Source organism: Ranitomeya imitator, chromosome 1, assembly GCF_032444005.1.
Source record: "Ranitomeya imitator isolate aRanImi1 chromosome 1, aRanImi1.pri, whole genome shotgun sequence".
Taxonomy (NCBI): domain Eukaryota; kingdom Metazoa; phylum Chordata; class Amphibia; order Anura; family Dendrobatidae; genus Ranitomeya; species Ranitomeya imitator.
In genome coordinates, this window is record NC_091282.1 from 1114514299 (window position 1) to 1114539705 (window position 25407).

Below are 25407 nucleotides of genomic sequence, written 5' to 3' on the forward strand. Positions count from 1 at the left end.
ACACGCTACATTAATGCATCGCATAGAAGTGAATCTTTCTGAAGTAACAAATTTTCTTAATTGTGATTATCCAAACTGCTCTGTACACAACGGTTCATTAGCACAAAAGAGATCATCAAAACATGCTGCTTACAACATGGCGATAAATTACCTGCTTCCTGTCTCGGCAGCGCAGGATTTTCGCTTTTTGCCTCTTTCTTTGGACTGTTGTTTAAAACCTGTAATTAAATAGAACAAGTTATTGAACATTGTTCTGCAATGATCAGAAAACTATGACCAACATGTACAGAAAACTCACTGGCTCCGCTTCACGTTCCTCTGCCTTCTCAGTGCTGGCTTCTAGGGAGGTCTGTACATCTACAGGTCCTGCATCGAAATCATAGTTCTCCTCCTCCTCTTCATTTTCATCTTCTCCGCTGCCATAATTTGTTAAAGCCTGTGTTTCTGCTTTGGATAAGCCTAATGCATAAAGACAATACATACAATGATTTAAAGGGTTGTTGTACTTTAAAGACTTTTTTTTTTTTCATTTTGGTGAATGTGTGCTCATTAAAAATGTTGCACCATTTGGCCTTTCCCTGCATCTGCAGCTTTCACAATGTCTGTGGTCATAAATCAGTGGAGAGGAGCTGCAGGGAAAAGTTACAAACTCCCCCATCAGATGGTCAGAGATCACAGCCAACTCATTCTGCAGCCAGCAATAGACAGTGCAAGATAAAGGCTATCGAAGGCAAATGGTGCAGCGATTTGGATGAAACTCATCTGAAAAAATTACTTTTGGCTCCAAGTATATACACTTAATAAAAAAAGAAATAAACCTTCAAGTTCTGCAAACCCCCTAGCAAAACAAATGTGCACATAGTAGTGTTTTAATCACATATGTATAGGAATTAATATTACATTTGGTGAAACCGCTTTTAACATGAAAGTTGACCTACATTCAGTGTCAAAAATATTAATATGATCCTGGGCCCCCAGTGAAGCGAAGGAGAAAAATATTAATACTGTTAACCCCTTTACCCCAAGGGTGGTTTGCACGTTAATGACCAGGCCAATTTTTACAATTCTGACTACTGTCCCTTCATGAGGTTATAACTCTGGAACGCTTCAACGGATCCCATTGATTCTGACATTGGTTTCTCGTGACATATTGTACTTCATAACACTGGTAACATTTCTTTGATATTACTTGCGCTTATTTGTGAAAAAAACGGAAATTTGGCGAAAATGTTGAAAATTTCGCAATTTTCCAAATCTGATTTTTCATGCCCTTAAATCACAGAGAAATGTTACGCAAAATACTTAATAAGTAACATTTCCCACATGTCTACTTTACATCAGCACAATTTTGGAACAAAAAATTTTTTTTTAGTTAGGGAGTTATAAGGGTTAAAAGTTGACCAGCAATTTCTCCTTTTTACAACACCAATATTTTTTAGGGACCACATCTCATTTGAAGTCATTTTGGGGGGTCTATATGATAGAAAATAACCAAGTGTGACACCATTCTAAAAACTGCACCCCTCAAGGAGCTCAAAATTACATTCAAGAAGTTTATTAACCCTTCAGGTGTTTCACAGGAATTTTTGGAATGTTTAAGCCCTTCATGACCTTGGGATTTTCCGTGCTAGTTTTTCGCTCCCCTCCTTCCCAGAGCCATAACTTTTTTATTTTTCCGTCAATTTGGCCATGTGAGGGCTTATTTTTGCGAGATGAGTTGTAATTTTGAACGACATCATTGATTTTACCATGACGTGTACTAGGAAATGGGAAAAAAAAATTCCAAGTGTGGTGAAATTGCAAAAAAAGTGCAATCCCATGCGTGGTTTTTGTTTGGCTTTTTTGCTAGGTTCACTAAATGCTAAAACTAACCTGTCATTATAATTCTCCAGGTCATTACGAGTTCATAGACACCAAACATGTCTAGGTTATTTTTTATCTAAGTGGTGAAAAAAAATTCCAAACTTTGCTAAAAAATAAAAATATTGTGCCATTTTCCGATACCCGTAGCGTCTCCATTTTTCGTGATCTGGGGTCGGGTGAGGGCTTATATTTAGTGTGCCGAGCTGACGTTTTTAGTGATACCATTTTGGTGCAGATAAGTTCTTTTGATCGCCCGTTATTACATTTTAATGCAATGTCGCGGCGACCAAAGAAACGTAATTTTGGCGTTTCTATTTTTTTTTTTCTCGCTACGCCGTTTAGCGATCAGGCTAATATTTTTTTTTTATTGATAACTCGGTCGATTCTGAATGCGGCGATACCAAATATGTGTATGTTTGATTTTATTTTTATTGTTTTATTTTGAATGGGGCGAAAGGGGGGTGATTTAATCCCTTCATGACCCAGCCTATTTTGACCTTAAAGGGACACTGTCACCCCCTCCAGCCGTTATAAACTAAAAGCCACCTTGTGCAGCAGTAATGCTGCATTCCAACAAGGTGGCTCTTTTAGTTTATGCTTCTGTTATTCCCTCAATAAAGCGTTCTATAATTTTCCCCAAATACCTATCTTTAGCCAGGGAGGCGGGTCTGAAGCCCCCTCTTCGAAGCGCTCAACTGCCGTCAGTCATCTCTTCTGGGGCGCTGGTCGCCGCCCCTTCAGCGCTGTTTTCGTCTGAAATCCGGCGCCTGCGCTGTGCGTGCCTGCCAGGGGCAGGCGCATTGAGTAGTGGCCGTCATAGCTCAGATGCCGGGTTCCTGACGGCGCCTGTGTGGGCAGTGCGGCCACCCTGTTGCAGAATCCCCGCCCCGCACTGTGTTATGCATTATGCACAGTGCTGGGCGGGACCTTCAGTGAACACCGTTAAAAAAAAAAAAAAAAAAAAAAGGCAAAAAACAACGCTTTATTCTCATACCGCCAAACAAAAAGTGGAATAACACGCGATCAAAAAGACGGTTATAAATAACCATGGTACCGCTGAAAACGTCATCACCGCAAAAAACGAGCCACCACACAGCATCATCAGCGAAAAAAATAAAAAAGTTATAGTCCTCAGAATAAAGCGATGCAAAAATAATTATTTTTTCTGTAAAATAGTTTTTATCGTATAAAAGCGCCAAAACATAAAAAAATGATATAAATGAGGTATCGCTGTAATCGTACTGACCTGAAGAATAAAACTGCTTTCTCAATTTTACCAAACGCGGAACGGTATAAACACCTCCCCCAAAAGAAATTCATGAATAGCTGGTTTTCGGTCATTCTGCCTCACAAAACTCGGAATAAAAAGCGATCAAAAAAGGTCACTTGCCCGAAAATGTTACCAATAAAAACGTCAACTCGTCCCGCAAAAAACAAGACCTCACATGACTCTGTGGACTCAAATATGGAAAAATTATAGCTCTCAAAATGTGGTAATGCAAAAAATATTTTTTGCAATAAAAAGCGTCTTTCAGTGTGTGACAGCTGCCAATCATAAAAATCCGCTAAAAAACCCGCTATAAAAGTAAATCAAACCCCCCTTCATCACCCCCTTAGTTAGGAAAAAAAATAAAAAAAATAAAAAAATGTATTTATTTCCATTTTCCCATTAGGGTTAAGGCTACAGTTAGGGTTGGGGCTAAAGTCAGGGTTAGGGATGGGGCTAAAGTTAGGGTTTGGATTACATTTACGGTTGGGAATAGGGTTGGGATTAGGGTTAAAGGTGTGTCTGGGTTAGGGGTGTGGTTAGGGTTACCATTGGGATTAGGGTTAGGGGTGTGTTTGGATTAGGGTTTCAGTTAGAATTGGGGGTTTCCACTGTTTAGGCACATCAGGGGCTTTCCAAATGCAACATGGTGTCCGATCTCAATTCCAGCCAATTCTGTGTTGAAAAAGTAAAACAGTGTTCCTTCCCTTCCGAGCTCTCCCGTGTGCCCAAACAGGGGTTTACCCCAACATATGGGGTATCAGCATACTCAGGATAAATTGGACAACAACTTTTGGGGTCCAATTTCTCCTATTACCCTTGGGAAAATACAAAACTGGGGGCTAAAAAATAAATTTTGTGAGGAAAAAATAAGATTTTTTATTTTCTCGGCTCTGCGTTATAAACTGTAGTGAAACACTTGGGGGTTCAAAGTTCTCACAACACATCTAGATAAGTTCCTTGGGGGGTCTAGTTTCCAATATGGGGTCACTTGTGGGGGGTTTCTACTGTTTAGGTATATTAGGGGCTCTGCAAACGCAGAGCCCCTAATATAGACCCTAAGACCGCTGCACGGCCAGCTCTACCCTCACCTACTGTATCCTCACCCATCCCTTGTAGATTGTGAGCCCTCGCGGGCAGGGTCCTCTCTCCTCCTGTACCAGTTGTGACTTGTATTTTTCAAGATTATTGTACTTGTTTTATTATGTATACCCCTCCTCACATGTAAAGCGCCATGGAATAAATGGCGCTATAATAATAAATAATAATAATAATAATAATAATAATAATAATAATGTGATGCCTGCAGACCAATCCATCTAAGTCTGCATTCCAAATGATGCTCCTTCCCTTCCGAGCTCTGCCATGCGCTCAAACGGTGGTTCCCCCCACATATGAGGTATCAGCGTACTCAGAACAAATTGGACAACAACTTTTGGGATCCAATTTCTCCTGTTACCCTCGGGAAAATACAAAACTGGGGGCTAAAAAATAATTTTTGTGAGAAAATTTGTGTTTTATTTTTACTGCTCTGCATTATAAACTTCTGTGAAGCCCTTGGTGGGTCAAAGTGCTCACCACACATCTAGATAAGTTCCTTAGGGGGTCTACTTTCCAAAATGGTGTCACTTGTGGGGGTTTCAATGTTTAGGCACATCAGTGGCTCTCCAAATGCAACATGGCGTCCCATCTCAATTCCTGTCAATTTTGCATTGAAAAGTCAAACGGCGCTCCTTCCCTTCCGAGCTCTCCCATGCGCCCAAACAGTGGTTTACCCCCACATATGGGGTATCCGCGTACTCAGGACAAATTGTACAACAACTTTTGGGGTCCAATTTCTTCACTTATCCTTGGGAAAATACCCTTGGGAAAATAAAAAATTGGGGGCAAAAATATGGTTTTTGTGAAAAAATATGATTTTTTTTTTACGGTTCTCCATTATAAACTTCTGTGAAGCACTTGGTGGGTTAAAGTGCTCACCACACATCTAGATAAGTTCCTTAGGGGGTCTACTTTCCAAAATGGTGTCACTTGTGGGGGTTTCAATGTTTAGGCATATCAGTGGCTCTCCAAATGCAACATGGCGTCCCATCTCAATTCCTGTCAATTTTGCATTGAAAAGTCAAACGGCGCTCCTTCCCTTCCGAGCTCTCCCATGCGCCCAAACAGTGGTTTACCCCCACATATGGGGTATCCGCGTACTCAGGACAAACTGTACAACAACTTTTGGGGTCCAATTTCTTCACTTATCCTTGGGAAAACACCCTTGGGAAAATAAAAAATTGGGGGCAAAAATATGGTTTTTGTGAAAAAATATGATTTTTTTTTTTTTACGGTTCTCCATTATAAACTTCTGTGAAGCACTTGGTGGGTTAAAGTGCTCACCACACATCTAGATAAGTTCCTTAGGGGGTCTACTTTCCAAAATGGTGTCACTTGTGGGGGTTTCCACTGTTTAGGTACATCAGGGGCTCTCCAAACGCAACATGGCGTTCCATCTCAATTCCTGTCAATTTTGCATTGAAAAGTCAAATTGCCCTCCTTCGCTTCCGAGCTCTGTCATGCGCCCAAACTGTGGTTTACCCCCACATATGGGGTATCGGCGTACTCAGGAGAAATTGTACAACAACTTTTGGGGTCCATTTTCTCCTGTAACCCTTGGTAAAATAAAACAAATTGGAGCTGAAGTAAATTTTTTGTGAAAAAAAAGTTAAATGTTCATTTTTATTTAAACATTCCAAAAATTACTGTGAAACACCTGAAGGGTTAATAAACTTCTTGAATGTGGTTTTGAGCACCTTGAGGGGTGCAGTTTTTAGAATGGTGTCACACTTGGGTATTTTCTATCATATAGACCCCTCAAAATGACTTCAAATGAGATGTGGTCCCTAAAAAAAAAAAAATGGTGTTGTAAAAATGAGAAATTGCTGGTCAACTTTTAACCCTTAAAACTCACTAACAAAAAAATTTTGGTTCCAAAATTGTGCTGATGTTAGACATTTGGGATATGTTACTTATTAAGTATTTTGTATGACATATCTCTGATTTAATTGCATAAAAATTCAAAGTTAGAAAATTGCGAAATTTTTTAAGTTTTCGCCAAATTTCCCTTTTTTTCACAACTAAACGCAGGTAATATCAAAGAAAAGTTACCACTATCATGAAGTACAATATGTCACGAGAAAACAATGTCAGAATCACCAGGATCCGTTGAAGCGTTCAAGAGTTATAACCTCATAAAGGGACAATGGTCAGAACTGTAAAAATTGGCATGGTCATTGACGTGCAAACCACACTTGGGGGTAAAGGGGTTAATGATCTAGCCATTTTTTGCAATTCTGACCAGTGTCTCTTTATGAGGTAATAACTCAGGAACGCTTCAATGGATCCTAGCGATTCTGAGATTGTTTTTTTCGTGACATATTGGGCTTCATGTTAGTGGGAAATTTAGGTCGATAATATTTGCGTTTTTTGTGAAAAAAATCTGAAGTTTGGAGAAAATTTTGCAATTTTCAAATTTTTATTCTGTTAAACCAGAGAATTATGTGACACAAAACTAGGAGTTAGTCATACCGGTAACGGTATTTCCAGGAGTCCATCATGACAGCACCACAGGAGGTTGCTCTTCATATCCTTGATAGGGGCAGGAACACAGAAGAGGTTAAATAGCCCCTCCCCACCCTTCAGTGATTTTACAAAGTACCACACCAGGAAGGATACAACACAATTTTATTGAACTTCCTCTCTATACATGTTCATATCACACATCAGACAGGAGTTCAAGGGGGGGCAAATAATGGGTGCTGTCATGATGGACTCCTGGAAATACCGTTACCGGTATGACTAACTCCTAGTTTCCAGGTCGTCCCTCATGACAGCACCACAGGAGAAATACCAAATAACTCCTATTAGGGCGGGATTACAGCTTGGAGGACTTTTCTCCCAAAGCTAGTCTGTTGCTTTGAAAGAACGTCCAGCTTGTAGTGCTTGCAAAAGGTATTTGAGCTAGACCAAGTTGCCGCCCGGCAAATTTGGTCCATGGATGCACCCGCACTCTCTGCCCATGAAGCAGATACTGCTCTCAGTGAGTGGGCTTTTAGGTGATCTAGAGGAGATTTACCGGCTGAAGTATACGCAGCGCAAATGGTAGATTTAATCCATCTGGCCAGAGTCGCTTTTGAGGCTTTTTTGCCTCTATTCTTCCCAGACATCTGGATAAAGAGGTTAGGCTACGTTCACATTAGCGTCGCGTCGCTGTTGCGCCGGCGACGCACGGAAAAACGCGCGCAAACGCGCGCAAAAACGTGCGCGTTTTGCGACGCGTGCGTCGTTTTTTGACGAAATCGGACGCAAAGAAAATGCAACTTGCGTCTAAAACGACGCACGTGTCGGAAAATGCGTGCAAAAAGACGCACGCGTCCCCTATGTTAAACATAGGGGCGCGTCGCCGCTGCGTCGCCGACGCAACAGCGACGCGACGCTAATGTGAACGTAGCCTTAGAGTCAATTCTCCAGCTGTCTGTAAGTTTTAGATACTGCAATACTGTTCTCTTAACACCTAGGGAATGAAGAGAACGTTCTTTTTCGTTATTGTAGTTCTAACAGAACGTAGGTAAAACTATTTCCTGGTTTCTGTGAAAGTCCATCACAACTTTTGGAAGAAATGAGGGATCCAACTTTAAAATGATGCAATCTTCCTGTATCTTTAAGTATGGATCTGTTATGGACAGGGCTTGAATTTCGCTTATTCGCCTTGCTGACGTTATTGCGACAAGGAAAACAGTCTTGAATGGTACAGACTTTAGGTCTGCTTGATCAAGTGGCTCGTATGGAGCTTTTCGTAGCTCATTTATTACCAGAGTGAGGTTCCATGAGGGTACTGAGCTTCGTATCGTTGGTCTGATACGTTGTGTAGCTTTGATGTATCTCATTATCCAGGGATGATTCGCTAGTGGATAATCATAAAAGGCAGTTAAAGCTGAGATTTGTACTTTTAGCGTACTAGGTCTCAAGCCCATATCAAAACCTGTTTGGAGAAAATTTAGTATTTGAGGAATATCTGGTTGTTGGAGAACGGATATTGGAGTATTGCTCTGTGCACAAAATTTCTTCCAAATCTTCTGGTATATAGGCGAGGTCACCGGCTTTCTACTTTTTTTCCATGGTTGAGATAACTGACTCAGACAGTCCTTTTGATCTCAAGATCTCCCTTTCAATATCCACGCTGAGAGTTGTAGCATCTTTAGATTTTGATGGACCAGTGGTCCCTGTATTAGAAGATCCCGTCTCAGTGGTAGTAGCACTGGGTCTTCCACCGCCATCCACTTCAGCAGAGGAAACCAGCTCCTCTTGGGCCAATATGGCACTATTAGGATCACTACGGCTAGACTTTCCTGAATTTTCCTCAAAACTCTGGGAATTAGGGCTAGTGGAGGGAACGCGTATGCAAGTTCCATATCCCAATTTTGAGCCAATGCATCTATGCCAGTTGGATTGTCTCTTGGATTTAACGAAAAGAATTCTTTCGTTTTTGTATTGCCCTTTGAGGCGAATAAATCTATTTGTGGGGTGCCCCATTGTTGAATTAGCTGAGTAAAGATTTCTTCGTTTAGAGACCACTCTGACGGCTGTACCTTCTCTCTGCTGAGAAAGTCCGCTATTTGGTTCTGTGAACCTTTTAGATGTACTGCTGTGATGGACTTCACGGTATCTTCCGCCCAGGAGAATATTGTTTCTGCTAGTGTTTCAAGTGGACGATGCCTTGGTCCTCCCTGATGTAGGAGAAAAGCTACCGTGGTCGAGTTGTCTGAGAAGATTCGGATGTGGTGTCCCTGAATCTCGTGTTGGCACCTCTTTAAAGCTTCCCAGACCGCCCTGAGTTCCCTGTAATTGGAGGAACTGTCGCGTACCGACGGTGGCCATGTCCCCTGAACGTATCGACCTTCTATGTGGGCTCCCCAGCCCCTTGAGCTTGCATCGGTGGTTATGTTTATGCATGGAGACTTTTTCCATGGTTTTCCTCTTTTGAGGTTTTTTATGTCGATCCACCATGAGAGGGACTGCTTTACCTCGCTGGGTAACCACATCCTGTTGTCTAATGAATCTTTTCTTCCGTTCCATACCGAAAGAACTTCCCTTTGAAGCGTTCTGGAGTGAAACTGGCTCCACTGTACACTGGGAATGCATGAGGTCATCAGACCTAGAATCCTCATAGCTTTCCTGATTGAAATGTATTTCCGTTTTTTAATTGATTAAAGTTTTTTTGATTGACCGCTGTTTTTGGTCTGGTAGGAAGGAGTATTCCAGTTCGGAATTTAGTAGTACTCCCAGAAATATCTTCCGCGTCTCTGGTTCGAGACTCGACTTTTTTGTATTTATTACCCACCCCAGACGTTTCAGGAGTGACATGGTAATTTTTAAGGATTCCTCCATCTGCTGAGATGAATCTGCGATTAGCAACAGATCGTCCAGATATGGTGCGATGAGAACTTCCTTTTCTCTTAAGTAGGCCATGACCTCCGTCATGAGCTTCGTAAATATCCTTGGGGCAGAGGAGAGACCAAATGGTAGGCACTGAAACTGGAAATGAAGTATTTTCTTGTGGTTTCTTATTGCGAATCTGAGGAATTTTTGATCTGAGGGATGGATGGGAACATGATAGTATGCATGTTTGAGATCTATTGTGCACATTGCCGAGTTCTTTTTTATTAGCGGTGTAACGGATTTGAGAGATTCCATCTTGAAGCGTTTGTACGCCACCCATTTGTTTAACGGTTTTAAGTTTATTATTGTCCGGTAATCTCCGTTTGTTTTTTTTAATGGAGAACAGACTGGAGTAATGCCCCTGAAAATGTTGATGATGGGGTACCGGTATTATGACGTTTAATTCTAAGAGTTCCCGTATGTCTGTTAGCAGCCTTTGATGTACTGCTGATGACTCCGTCTGTGTTAAGCAGAATCTCTTGGGGGGTAGATGAGTAAACGCTATCTTGTAACCCTGTGCAACTGTCTGTAGAATCCACTGATTCTGAGTTATGTTCTGCCATCCTTCTTGAAAGTATTGTAGTCTCCCTCCTATATTGTTGGCGTCATTGTTTGCTGGGTCCTGTTGATTGGTCTCGAAAGGAACCTCTTCCTCTGCCCCCTTTAGGGTAGCTCAACCTGCCGGACTTCCCTTTTCCTCTGTAGTCCTGTCTTGGGTGGGAGCGAGTTTTTCGGAAGAATTGTGGTTTCTTTGGCTTCTCCTCAGGGAAGCCTTTTTTCTTATCGGACGCTTTTTCAAGTAGCTCGTCAAGGACTGGACCAAAGACGTGAGATCCTGAGAATGGAATTGAACACAGCTTGTTCTTGGATTGGGTATCTCCCGTCCACGATCTCAGCCTTAAGGCCCTTCTTGCTGCGTTTGACAGCGCATTATTCCGGGCAGCAAAACGTACGGATTCCGCTGAAGCATCTGCCATGAAATCAGTCGCCATCTTTAAAACTGAAATGGATTTAAGGATTTCTTCTCTTGGAGTTCTGTTTTTAATATGACTCTCCAGCTCGCCCACCCAAAGACTCATGGACCTTGCTACAGAGGTAGCCGCTATATTCGTTTTCATAATAGCGGCTGACGACTCCCAGGCTTTCTTAAGAAGATCTTCTGACCTCTTATCCATTGGGTCTTTCAACCCTGACGAGTCCTCGAAGGGAATAGCCGTTTTCCTTGTGACTTTGGCCACAGGAATGTCAATCTTTGGAACAGATTCCCAGACCTTCGTTTCTTCCGGGTCAAAGGGAAGACGGTATTTGAAGTCTCTCGGGAATACTAATTTTTTTCCCACGTCTTCCCACTCTTCCATTATCATCGTAGTTATGTGATTGTTGACCGGAAAAACTCTATTCCTGCGAGTTCTCAGGCCCCCAAACATCTCGTCTTGAACCGATAGAGGCTCAGACGAGTCTTCTATTTTCATAGTGCTTCTTACTGCTTTTAGCAGTATATCCGTATTTTCGGATGAGAACAAGTATTTCTTCCATTCTTCTGGAAGCACAGTCAATGTATTATCCTCTTCATCCGAGCCTGGATCGGAATAACCCGAGACCTCTCCTTCCTCGGAACTCACATCCATATCCCATCTAGGCCTTTTAGGCCGCGGAGACTGGGGTGGCACCATTGTAGACACCGTAGCTTGGACTTCGTCTCTAATCATAGATTTGATATTATCTAACAGCGAAGCCTGTTCGTCTTTAAGAAGTTTGGCGATGCATTTTTCGCATAATTTCTTTTTATAGCCCTCTGGGAGTTTGGTGGTGCACAATGGGCATCTAATAGTCCTTTTTTTTTAGTAGTTGACCTCTCGGGAATGTCCTTATCCTGAAAATGTAAAGGAGATCCCTGTAGCTACGGAACTAAAGTTTTGTAATGCATCCCATACCACGAACTACTCACGTGGTCCGTGTGCAGCTCTGAGGATTGGACGTCTGGGCGAGTAGCACCTTCCATCTTCCTAAGTCAAATGTGCTGTCAGATGTCCGTCATTAAGTAGTCAATCTTACCCAGCTTCAAGACATCTGATTCGTCCTCCTTCCGAGCTCAGCTGCTGGCCTCCACGGTGATTTCAGGTCCCCGGCTGTACTGCGCATGCGTCATCTGGAACGCACGCCGACCAGCCTGGGACCTAGTTTCTGGCGCATAGTCCGGATGCTGTTCCAGTCTTTGTTCACCCGCAGCTTCCCGGCGCCGCTGACCCCGGGAATCCGGCCACGCCCCCCGAAGTAGTCACCCGACCGGCGCGCCGGACCGGAAGTCCCGGGTACGACGCCAGCACCGGCCGCACGTGGAGCCTGAGGGAGCGCTCAGCACCGCAGCTACTGTCTCAGAGCCCCTTGTGAGGGGATGAGGCAGTCCATGGGGAGCACACAGCTCTACCCAGTCGCGGAGGGACCTCCGTCGGTATCCTGCAACTTGAGGAGTTTCCGGATCCTCGCGGCCAGAGCCCCCTCCAGGAGGATGGGACCGCACTCAGGAGCTCCTGCTCAACCGAGACCTGACTTCCATCAGGTAAAAACCTCGATCTTCCTGGAGATCTCTCTCCTGCGTCCGTCCCTGATAGGGACAGGAAAAACACTGAAGGGTGGGGGTGGGGAGGGGCTATTTAACCTCTCCTGTGTTTCTGTCCCTATCAAGGATATGAAGAGCAACCTCCTGTGGTGCTGTCATGAGGGACGACCTGGAAATAGTTAATAAATAACATTACCCACATATCTACTTTACATCAGCACAATTTTGGAAACATTTTTTTTTTTGCTAGGGAGTTATAAGGGTTAAAATTTGACCAGCGATTTCTCATTTTTACAACAAGATTTACAAAACCATTTTTTTAGGGACCACCTCACATTTGAAGTTAGTTTGAGGGGTCTATATGGCTGAAAATACCCCAAAGTGACACCATTCTAAAAATTGCACCCCTCAGGGTGCTCCAAACCACATTCAAGAAGTTTATTAACCCTTCAAATGCTTCACAGCAGCAGAAGCAACATGGAAGGAAAAAAATGAACATTTCACTTTTGTCATGAAAATGATTTTTAGCAACAATTTTTTTATTTTATCAAGGGTGAAAGGAGAAACTGGCCCCCGAAAGTTCTTGTACAATTTGTCCTGAGTACGCCGATACCCCATATGTGGGGAGGAACCACTGATTGGGTGCACGACAGGGCTCGGAAGGGAAGGAGCGCCATTTGACTTTTTGAATGAAAAATTGGCTCCAATCTTTAGCGGACACCATGTCGCGTTTGGAGAGCCCCTGTGTGCCTAAACATTGGAGCCAACAGAAGAAGAAAAAATGAAGTGCACTTACCTGTATATGCTAGTCACAATACTTTATTCGGACATAGTACAAAAAATGTTCAGGGAGGGATGTGAAACAAGCGGACAACGGCCGTTTCGTGCCTCAGCACTTCAACGGGTCCTCACACTGAGTTGGAAGTGAGGGGGATCTATATCCAAGTCCAGAAAGATCTCCTGACCCTCCCCCTACTTCCATCAGTGAGGCGATTCAATCACCTGTTATTCAATGTGAACAGTGAACAAATAAATACAAAATAATCATAAAAGCACGTTAAAAAAACAAAAACTATCATAGCAAATATAAAGCAAAACTCTGATGACTATCATTTTATCAACCCCTAAATTTCTAAAGAAACACAGTCATATCAATCCTTTCATTAAGGCCAAGCGGACCTAGTGCATCTGCGCGCAAGATCCACCTCCCTTCTCTCCTTTAGTAATACATCCAGAACCCATCCTGCTCCACATTACAGGGACAATGCGGCGTCCCCTTTAGACGCAGGATGCGCCGTGGGGGTAGAAGAAATGGCGGAAGGAAATCAGCGAAAAAGGAAGCAGGTCTCTTGGAGACCGATGCAATAGAAAAAAACACGATTATAAATCTAACGGACCATGTTCTGGATGAAAGACATTGTTCGGTTCTATCTAAAGGCCTCAGTTTTTGTTTGCCGGCAGAATTCAATTTGGTAGATTTCAGAATTGACTTATTTAAAGCTACCAGGAAGATTCATCTGTTTAAGTCATTTAATTCCCATAAAAAAATCAATACAGGAAGACCGGTCCAGCCAGAGAATTTTTCTGGTGAAGTACCATGTCACATAGGACCTTTGGGCTTTACAGTCGGAGGGGATGAAGAAAATACACAAGAGGACACCTTATTACTCCTCAGCCTTACGGACCCTACAATTTCTATTGCCCCCCAAAAAGAAACTCCTAGTCTCCCCTTTACCGGAGGAGTAAAATCGACTTATATGCCGCAGACATCTCCGGGCAATCTGGTAGATATTTTCGAAACACAGGTTTTAAAAGATGTTGAAGCCCTGGTATATAAAAAATCCCCCGATAATTTATCTTCAGGGGAACTTCGGGCTTTGAGGGAGATACAGGAGTGGTCAGACACGATCATACGTTCCGCTGACAAAGGGGGGAATATAGTCCTTTTAACAAGGGAGTATTATGAAAAAGAGGCATTAAGGCAATTGTCTGAACCTAATACGTACGAAAGATTAAAAGGAGATCCGACATCTAAATTTAAGGGTACCTTACGTTCTCTCCTGAGGCGTAATGTGGAAAAGAGTTTTTTTCAGAAAAGCAGGCTAATAAACTATTACCAGAATACCCTAGGAAACCTCATTGGTACCATATTCCAAAGGTACACAAATCCTTAGTTTACCCTCCCGGTCGTCCTATCGTATCCGGTGTGGGGTCTATCACTGAACCATTGTCCGCCTATCTCGATTGGCTGTTACGCCCGCTTCTGCAGGATATACCCTCGTATGTTAGGGATACAGGAGATTTTTTGGGCACATTGAAAAACTTTGTATGGCAGGAAGATTTTTATTTGGCATCAATCGATATTGAAAGTCTATACACCAGAATACCTCAAAAATTAAGTGTAGACACAATTAAAAAAATCTTAGAAAATACCCCTACGGACACCAATACCATCGCCTTCATTTGTGAAGGTTTGTCCTTTATCCTGGAACATAACGCATTTCAATTTGATAATAAATGGTTTAAACAAATTGAGGGAGTAGCTATGGGCACTCCAGTAGCTTGTACTCTAGCGAATTTATTTCTGGCTAAATTTGAGGAAGAATTTGTATATTCTTTTCTCAAACACATAAAATTCTTCGCCAGATTCGTGGACGACATCTTCATAGTGTGGGAGGGACCCCAGGAATCTTTCACACTTTTTGTGGAGTACCTGGAGACCTCCAATACTATGAACATGCGATTCACGTCCCAGTTCGGGGGTAATGAGCTAGTTTTCTTAGATGTCAAATTGCAGATAATTGAGGGTATTATTCATACTGAACTACATCGAAAGCCATCATCCACAAATTCCCTGTTGCATTACCAGAGTGCCCATCCCATCTACACAAAGCAGGCGTTACCGTTTAGTCAGTTTTTACGCGTAAAAAGAATCAATAGTAACCAAGCAGGATTTAAACAGCAATCTGACGAGTTGTATATGAGATTTACAAAACGAGGTTATCCACAGCCAGTCTTAGATAGGGCTTTAAAAAGGGCAACTGATCTGAAAGAAAAATCCAGTAATAGACTCAAGAAAAAAGATAAAAGGTTTGTTTTTTTCTTTGAATTTGGTCCTATGGACGCTACCATTAGGACGGCGATTCGGAAGAATTGGCAGATCCTAAAACAAGATGCGGACTTAAAAGAGGTTGTCGATAGAGGTCCCTTGTTTGCATGTCGCAGGAGCAAAAATATCAGGGATTGGTTGGTACATAATAGGTTTACATCGGCTCAAGATAACTGGCTTATGACAGGTACCCCAAAAGGAAACTTCAAATGTGGCCAGTGTAATTTTTGCGATTATCATTTGGTAGGCAAGCACATTAGAGTCGGTCCCATTCAGCATGTAGTAAGGGAATTCATTTCTTGCAGATCAACCCATGTAGTGTATGTGATTTTGTGCCCCTGCGGGTTCTTTTATATTGGCAAGACAATCCGTCCACTTTTTATCAGAATAAGGGAACATTTCCATTCTGTCAAAACAGGTAAGGGGGTCCCTAGATTTCTCAATCATGTTAGAACTCACCATGATGGCAATGTGCAGACATTGCGTTTTGCAGGCTTGGAAAAAGTCACTCTATCACAGCAGGGCGGAGATTTACAACGCTTGTTGTTGCAGAGAGAAGGGAGGTGGATCTTGCGCGCAGATGCACTAGGTCCGCTTGGCCTTAATGAAAGGATTGATATGACGGTGTTTCTTTAGAAATTTAGGGGTTGATAAAATGATAGTCATCAGAGTTTTGCTTTATATTTGCTATGATAGTTTTTGTTTTTTTAACGTGCTTTTATGATTATTTTGTATTTATTTGTTCACTGTTCACATTGAATAACAGGTGATTGAATCGCCTCACTGATGGAAGTAGGGGGAGGGTCAGGAGATCTTTCTGGACTTGGATATAGATCCCCCTCACTTCCAACTCAGTGTGAGGACCCGTTGAAGTGCTGAGGCACGAAACGGCCGTTGTCCGCTTGTTTCACATCCCTCCCTGCACATTTTTTGTACTATGTCCGAATAAAGTATTGTGACTAGCATATACGGGTAAGTGCACTTCATTTTTTCTTCTTCTGTTGGACTATTATGTTGCACTTTGGAAGCTGCACCCCCTAAGGTATTTGGCTCTCTGATCAGTTTGGGTTGCTGCTTTTTTAGAATCCAACTATATAGCAGCGGTGCGGGTTTTTTTTTTCTTTGTATTGCTTTCTAAACATTGGAGCTCCCGCACATGTGACCCCATTTTGGAAACTAGACCCCCCAAGGAACTTATCTAGATGCATAGTGAGCATTTTGAACCCCCAGGTGCTTCACATAATGATAAGTAAAAATGAAAAAGTACCTTTTTTTTTTTTCACAAAAAATTTCTTTTAGCCTCAATTTTTCCATTTTCACATGGGCAACAGGATAAAATGGATCCTAAAATTTGTTGATGAATTTCTCCTGAGTACACCAATACCTCACATGTGGGGGCAGGGAAGTAGTGACGTTTTGGAATGCAGACTTTGATGGAATGGTCTGCGGGCGTCACGTTGCGTTTGCAGAGCCCTTGATGTGCCTAAACAGTAGTGGAAACTCCCCAATTCTAACTCCAACCCTAACCCCAACACACCCATAAGGCTAGGTTCACACTGCGTTAAGAGCAGCCCGTTCAACACATGCGCTAACGGGCTGCTGTTAACGCAAGTGCCGACTTGTCATATCGCTAGCGCAGATAGAGCTAACAGATGCTCTATCTGTGCTAGCATTGACGGACCCGGAAACGCTGCAGCTCGCGTCCCAGGGTCCGTCGCTCAATGACGGCACATCACTAGCGCATGCCCACAAGGGGCGTGCGCTAGCGATGCGTCCGACATAGGACTTAATGGCGGCTTTTACAGACTGCGTTACGGACGCCCATAACACAATGTGAACCCAGCATTTCCCGAACACACCCCTAAGCCCAACCCCAACACACCCTTAACACTAATCACAACCCTAACCATAAGCCTAATCACTCCCCTAACGCTGACACACCCCTAACCCAACCGTAAATGTAATCCAAACCCTAACTCTAGCCCCAACCCTAACGGGAAAATGGAAACAAATACATTTTTTTATTTTATTATTTTTCCCTAGCTAAGGCGTTGATACAGGGGGGTTTGATTTACTATTTATAGAGGGTTTTTATAGCGGGTTTCTGTGTTTGGCAGCTGTCACACGCTAAAAGAAGCTTTTTATTGCAAAGCGTCACCACATTTTGAGATATATAATTTTTCCGTATTTTGGTCCACAGAGTCATGTGAGGTCTTTTTTTTGCGGGAGGAGTTGACGTTTTTATTGGCACCATTTTCGTGCACGAGACATTTTTTGATCGCTTTTTATTCCAATTTTTGTTAGGAGGAATTAACAAAAACCAGCAATTTATTTATTTATTTTTTTTTTTTTGGGGGGGGGGGGGGGGGCGTTTATACCATTCCGCGTTTGGTAAAATTGATAAGTTTCATTCTTCGGGTTAGTATGATTACAGCGATACCTCATTTATATCATTTCTTATGTTTTGGCGCTTTTATAAAATAAAAACTTTTTTATAAAAAATTATTTTTGCATTGCTTTATTCTGAGGGCTATAACTTTTTTTTCCGCTGATGACACTGTATGGCGGCTTGTTATTGGCGGGAGAAGATGACGTTTTCAGCAGTGTCATGTTTATTTATATCCGTCTTTTTGATTGCGTGTTATTCCACTTTTTGTTCGGCGGTATGATGATAAAGCATTGTTTTTTGCCCCCTTTTTTACGGTGTTCACTGAAGGGGTTAACTAGTGGGACAGGTTTATAGGTCGGCTCGGTACGGACGCGGCGATACTAAAAATGTGTACTTTTATTGTTTTTTTTATTTGCATAAAGAAATGTATTTATTGGAACAATATTTTTTTAATTTCTTTCTTTAGGATAGAGATATATATATATATATATATATATATATATATATATATATATATATATATATTGTAGCGTGGCTGAAGGGTGTCCAATCGATGGGAGATATGTCCCTTATAGATGGCTTGCTACTGTGATGTAACCATAGCTACCTGTATGTGTTTCAGGACCTGTGGTGATGTCACAACCACATGTCTGGTCATGTGATGGGTTCTGGGTGTGGTTAGACCTATAAAAGAAAGCCTAATGCTTAACACAGGGAGATATGTGTGGAGGTGAAACCCTCCTGAGTGTGTTACGGCTTCAGGACTGAGCCGGATGAACTGGACCCTTGTTTTTCTTTGCCTGACCCAAAGGCTATTTGCTTTCTGTTGTTTTGTCATATGGTTTATGGAGCAATAAACCCAGTGAACTTTAAAGGAACCTGCCTCCTGAGTGTCAGCCGTCGCAGCTGAGTGAGTGGAACCCCTACAATTGGTGGTAGACATGCGAGCAGCGTTCCCAGCGGAGAAGTGAGTTTATTTTTTGAATGTCCTGGGTCAAGGCTGTTGCAAGCCAGCAAGCATTGCCGGAGAAAATGGAGGACTTGCTGAAACACTTGGTCCAGCAGGAGCAAAGGCAGCAAGAGACCAACAGGCTGTTGATGCAGCAGGTACAACAGAGCCAGCAGCAGATGCAGCTTCTGGCAACCGCCATCCAGGGCAAGGCGAGCGCCCCAACCCCAGGTTTGGCTGATGACACCCACGTCCGAAAGACGGTAAGACGCGCATTGCAGAAAATGACTCCCGGGGATGATGTTGAGGCCTTCCTGACGGTGTTTGAGAGGGTCGCTGAGAGGGAAAAACTTCCGCCAGAGCAGTGGGCAGAGGTACTTGCGCCATACCTGACAGGAGTACCCCAGAAGGCGTACTATGATTTGACCTTGCAGGATGCCAAAGAGTATCACAAATTGAAAGCCGAGATTCTCGCACGTTTGGGGGTGACACTGACTGTCAGGGCACAGCGAGTTCACTCCTGGGGCTATCACCGGGACAAACCACCTCGTTCCCAAATGTTTGATCTGTTGCACCTGGTCCAGAAATGGCTGCAGCCAGAGTCATCTACGCCTGCTCAAATGGTAGAACGGGTGATGATGGATCGGTTTGTCCATTCCCTCCCGAGGCCTATACAGACTTGGGTTGCCCAGGGTGATCCCCAGTATGCCGACGAGCTGATCGGACTGGTTGAGAGATACCAAGGGTTGGAAGGCTCCTTCAGGAGGCAGCCCATGCCATACTGGGGGTCCCAGAAGGAAGCTGAGCCCAAAAAAGGGGTGGCGCGTCCAAGGTCACCAAGGGCGGGGGAGGTGGTGCCCAAGGTCCCTACGGGTGATATTGTTTGTTGGAGGTGCCACAAGCCAGGACATATAGCTGCCCGATGTTCCCAGACCACTGAGCAGATGGACTGTAGCATGGGACGCCGTTGTTCATACTATGCGTATCCAGCCTGCAGTGTGAACTCTCCGCCCAACGAGGGACCTCAAGCGTGTCCCGTAAAGGTGAACGGTCGAGCAGTAACGGCACTGTTAGACTCGGGGAGCCTAGTGACCCTGGTGAGGGCCACTTTTCCTCTCCACCTGCTCCCGGGAAAGAAGGTCGGAGTGCGGTGCATACATGGTGATGCAAAGGACTACCCTGTGGCCAGTGTGAACATTGAAACGACATGTGGCACGGAGTCCCACATAGTCGGCGCCGTTCAGGACTTGTTGCACCCTATAATTATTGGCCGGGATTTCTGTTTGTTTTGGGATTTGTGGGGGAAAGGTTCTGAGCTCCCTAGCAAGAGTAGGGAACCAGTGAACCCTGGAAGGGTGGTGCCACACCCAGAGTCAGACAGGTTTCCTTTTTGTGTCCTGGCTGGAGATGAGGAGGAAGTGTCCCCTGCATCTGACATTCTGGAGTAAGAGGTATCCGGTGAAAATTTTGGGACTGCCCAACATAGGGACCCCACTCTGAGGGAAGCCTTTAATAATGTCACAGTTATTGACGGGGTGGTACAGGAGCCGGGGGCAGACACAAGATTTCCCCATTTTCTAATGAGCAGGGAGTTGTTGTACCGGGTCACGAAAATAAGGGAGGAGTTGGTAGAGCAGTTGGTAGTGCCGGGTCCATATAGACGGAAGGTGTTGGACATGGCCCATTCACACATCTTGGGTGGACACCTAGGGGTGGAAAAAACGCAGGAACGGGTTGTGCAGAGGTTCTATTGGCCTGGGTGCCACCGGGAAATAGTGAACTATTGCAGGTCCTGCCCTACATGTCAGCTAACTGCTCCCACTCCTCATTTCCGAAACCCCCTTGTGTCACTGCCCATTATTGAGGTGCCATTCGAGAGAATTGCCATGGACTTGGTCGGTCCCTTAGTTAAATCAGCCCGGGGCCATCAGTATATATTAGTCATCCTGGACTATGCCACACGCTATCCTGAGGCAATTCCCTTGAGAAATTCTTCTTCAAAGAGTATAGCTCGCGAGTTGGTCCATGTCTTTTCCCGGACAGGTCTGCCGAAGGAGATCCTGACTGACCAGGGGACACCTTTCATGAGCAAGGTGATGAGGGAACTATGCAAAGCCCTGAAAACCTCCCAGTTGAGGACCTCGGTGTACCATCCCCAGTCAGATGGCCTTGTTGAGAGATTTAACAAGACACTGAAGAGCATTCTGAGAAAAGCTATAGAGAAAGACGGTAGAGACTGGGATTGTCTCTTACCCTATTTGATGTTTTCCATTCGTGAAGTTCCACAGGCCTCCACAGGTTTCTCACCGTTTGAGCTTCTGTATGGCCGACATCCACGAGGACTCCTGGATATAGCCAAGGAAACCTGGGAAGCCGAAGTCACGCCCCACAGAAGCGTCATTGAGCATGTGGCCCTGATGCAGCAGAGGATTGCAAAGGTGATGCCTATCGTGAAAGAACACCTTCTCCAAGCACAAGAAGCTCAGGCCAGGGTCTACAACCGGTCTGCAAGAGTGAGGCAATTCAATCCGGGAGACCGAGTTCTTGTGTTAGTTCCGACAGTGGAAAGCAAGTTCTTGGCCAAATGGCAAGGGCCATATGAGGTTGTCGAGAAACTTGGTGAAGTAAACTATAAAATTCACCAACCAGGAAGACGGAAACCATTCCAAGTATACCATGTCAACCTTATCAAGCCGTGGCAAGATAGAGAGCCGACAGTAACTCCATCGTTGTTAAGCAACCCAGAAGATGAGGTTGGAGCGGTTACTATAGCGGAGACGCTATCGGAGTCCCAGAAACAGCAATGCCGGGAGTTACTCCAGAAAAACAGGGACCTGTTTTCCGAGTTGCCTGGGTACACGAAGGTCATAGAGCATGAGGTCCTGACAGAGCCCCATGTGCGCGTGAACGTGAAGCCCTATAGAATTCCTGAGGCCCGTCGAGAAATAGTCTCCAAGGAAGTGGAGCGTATGTTGAAGCTTGGAGTCATTGAGGAATCCAAGAGCGGTTGGTCGAGCCCAATTGTCCTGGTCCCAAAACCTGATGGGGAGTGGAGATTTTGCAACGACTATAGGAAGTTGAATGAGGTCTCTTAAGTTCGACGCATATCCCATGCCCCGCGTTGATGAGCTCATCGAAAGGCTTGGGCCCGCCAGGTACATCACCACCTTGGATTTGACGAAGGGGTATTGGCAGATCCCCATGGCACAGGAAGCCAAGGAGAAGACGGCGTTTTCTACACCAGATGGGTGCTTCCAGTATGTCCGGATGCCATTTGGCCTACAGGGAGCTCCGGCCACCTTCCAAAGGGCTATGGATAGAGTCCTTGCACCCCACAAGGCATACGCTGCTGCGTACCTAGATGATATCGTCATCTTTAGCCCGGACTGGGAGAGTCATCTGGAGAAAGTCCAAGCGGTGTTTGATGCTATAAGAGAGGCCGGATTTACAATAAACCCGAAGAAGTGTGCATTGGGTAAAGAAGAAGCTAAGTACCTTGGATACATAGTGGGTCATGGAGAAATAAAACCCCAAATCAGTAAAGTGGAGGCAATTCAAACATGGCCAAAACCAGTTTCCAAGAAGCAAGTTAAAGCCTTCCTGGGAATCGTGGGATATTACAGGAGGTTCATCCCAAACTTCGCCACAATGGCGGCGCCTCTGACTGACCTGCTAAAAGGGACAAAATCAGTAATGGTTAAGTGGTCCGAAGAAACAGATTCAGCCTTCCAAGAAATGAAAGAGGCTTTATGTAGGCAACCCGTTCTGATGGCCCCAAACTTCAAGAAAGAGTTTATTCTTCAAACAGATGCCTCAGATGTTGGGGTGGGAGCAGTCCTTTCCCAAGAACTACATGGAGAGGAGCATCCTGTTTTCTATCTGAGTAGGAAGCTGTCCTCGTCTGAAAAGAACTACTCAGTCGTTGAAAAGGAGTGCTTGGCCATAAAATGGGCAGTCGACACATTACGATACTATTTGCTGGGACGTAAATTTAGACTGATATCCGACCATGCCCCACTTAGGTGGATGAGGGAAACGAAGGGTAGAAATGCTAGGGTCACCCGTTGGTTCTTAGCCCTGCAGGACTTCTGTTTCCATGTGGAACATAGGGCCGGAAAGCTGCACGGTAATGCTGATGCCCTGTCAAGAATCCCTTGTCTAGTGGGAGAAAGTGCCAAGCCCCACGGCTTTAGGCAGAGGGGGGAGGTATGTAGCGTGGCTAAAGGGTGTCTAATTGATGGGGGATATGTCCCTTATAGATGGCTTGCTACTGTGATGTAACCATAGCTACCTGTATGTGTTTCAGGACCTGTGGTGATGTCACAACCACATGTCTGGTCATGTGATGGGTTCTGGGTGTGGTTAGACCTATAAAAGAAAGCCTAATGCTTAACACAGGGAGATATGTGTGGAGGTGAAACCCTCCTGAGTGTGTTACGGCTTCAGGACTGAGCCGGATGAACTGGACCCTTGTTTTTCTTTGCCTGACCCAAAGGCTATTTGCTTTCTGTTGTTTTGTCATATGGTTTATGGAGCAATAAACCCAGTGAACTTTAAAGGAACCTGCCTCCTGAGTGTCAGCCGTCGCAGCTGAGTGAGTGGAACCCCTACAAAATATATATATATATATATATATATATATAATATTTTTTTTTTTTTTTTTACACAGTGTATTTTTTTTTTTTACTTTGTCCCAGGGTGGGACATCACTATATATTATCAGATCGCTGATCTGACACTTTGTTGATAGCAGTGTTCCGGGGGTTAATGTGTCGGGAGCGGTCCGTGACCGCACCTGGCACATTGTGACAGATGTCAGCTGTGATAATCAGCTGATACCCGGCCGCGCTCCCCCCATGAGCGCAGCTGATCGCATATGACGTACTATCCCGTTGGTGGTCATTTGGGCCCTGGCCACCTCACCAGGATAGTACGTCAGATGTCAGAAAGGGGTTAAGATAATTCACCTTTAGCCCAATTGAAGCCATAGCATAGAAAGCCAATTACGAATCTAGACTGCTTCTGTGGGTTTATATGGGGGAGAACAGCAATTGCTGGACGGCTGAATACACTCCTCCTAGGTCATGCAGTTTAGGGGCACAGCAGACCCCTGTCCCACTGATCTGTAGAATTTCCAATGATTGGACCCCCAGCCATGTAACATTACTTATCCAGTGGACAGATAATACACATTTACCACTGGTTCACCCTTTACCCTCATCCCCTAGTTGAACACTGCTTTGTGACTCCAGTTTTCCAGCTATTCCCTCCTGCATTCACTAGAACACAACTACCTTCACATTCTCAAGCCAACATTTACACTACACAATATGTGCTATTGGTCTGAGATCTGTTTACACTGGTGGTTTCTATTGCCCCCAGTACAACTATGCCGAATAAATATTAAACAGAAACCAGAATTTTTTTTTTTTTTAACTTGGATTGTTTCCGATAGCCAACAGTTTATGCCCCTAAAAGATGCCACCTACACACTGGAATACACAAGAGGCTGATTCAAGGCACTGGCTTTTATTAAGACACTGTAAAACCAATTAAAATTGCTTGTCTTCATCTATAACATCCAATGTATATGTAAGCTTCAGATACTGTATCCTTGTCTTTGGGAAAAATTCCCCAATTCATTAAAATATGTGTATACAAAACCCAAGAATCATCAAGTGAATAAAGAAAAAAAATACATACTGATGGATACGGGTAAGTTTTCATTTCCATCTTCATCGTCTGAAATGTCAGATCTTCCACTGAGAGCTTCAGATACATCAATATTTTTTGTCTGTGTTTTTGCCAAGGTCTCGGTTTCATCTTTGTCCTAACAAGCAAAGACATTTAAATGGAGTGACAACTTCAGTGCCAGGTAGTGCAGGACGAGCCGACGTGGTGAGCGGATGTCACTGGTGGGAGCGGACAGTCTCCTCTCGGATAACATAAGGTGTATGTGCTTTCTAGAACACATGTGCCTCCTACTGACACACAACATGAACTGGAGCCTGTGTGTGTGGTGTATACTGTAGATGAGGAGCGAATCCTTTTGTATCACTTAGTGTCAGCCTCCTAGAGGCAGCAGCAGACACCCACGGTCTGTGTCCCCACTGAGGCCAAGGAGAAACCCCCGCTACGCAGCTGTAGATTGTGCGGTATTCTCCGTCCCGGGGTCCTGTGCTTAGTCTCTTCCTGCTCTCATGTTGTATGGTTGTTTACAGTGCTGACGTCACAAGCAGCCAATAATGGAGCCACGTTGCTTTTAGGGGGTCGTGACGTCAACACCAGCAGAGCCAGGGATTGGCTGCAACACGATTATTGTGGTGTCAGCGCTGCAGCCAATAACGGACACCAGGAGCAGCAGCGGAGATTCATTCTTGGACCCAAGTAGAGTAGAAAAAGAAAAAAGTTGTTTTTTTTCTATGCAAACTGCAGCCAGGAAATAGGGGTTTTCCAAAACTGGAAAACCCCTTCAAGCACAGAGATTACTAAAATGAAGGCCCCTCCATGTAAAATGTATGAGCTGTAATAGCCCAAGCAGGGAACCCTTCTCTGATACATATATAATCCCCATTTAGACACACTGATGGCTGACATCAGGCCATCCTCTGAATGCTCGCTGGTACCTTACAATGCTCCTTCATATTTCTGGCACGCTTCTATTTTCTTATTTAATAAATGAACACTTTATAAAAAATAACCATTTCCAGAAAGCCTAAAAATCAGAGCATGAAAATACATACTGGGACTGTTAAATGGAACCTGTCAGCAGGATTGTGCACAGTAA

At 44.1% G+C, this 25407-nt stretch overlaps 1 protein-coding gene across 3 annotated transcripts in view; it reads right to left on the bottom strand.

The window, feature by feature from the left end:
* PCM1 (pericentriolar material 1) overlaps window positions 1–25407 on the bottom strand; it is a 228267-nt gene that overhangs the window by 12064 nt on the left and 190796 nt on the right. For all 3 annotated transcript variants that reach the window (XM_069744379.1, XM_069744380.1, XM_069744381.1), the window contains exons 31-33: window positions 24324–24450; window positions 299–459; window positions 152–218 (exon numbers count right to left, since the gene is read on the bottom strand). In XM_069744379.1, coding sequence (XP_069600480.1) covers window positions 152–218; window positions 299–459; window positions 24324–24450 — 355 coding nt within the window. The remainder of the gene's footprint in view (window positions 1–151; window positions 219–298; window positions 460–24323; window positions 24451–25407) is intronic.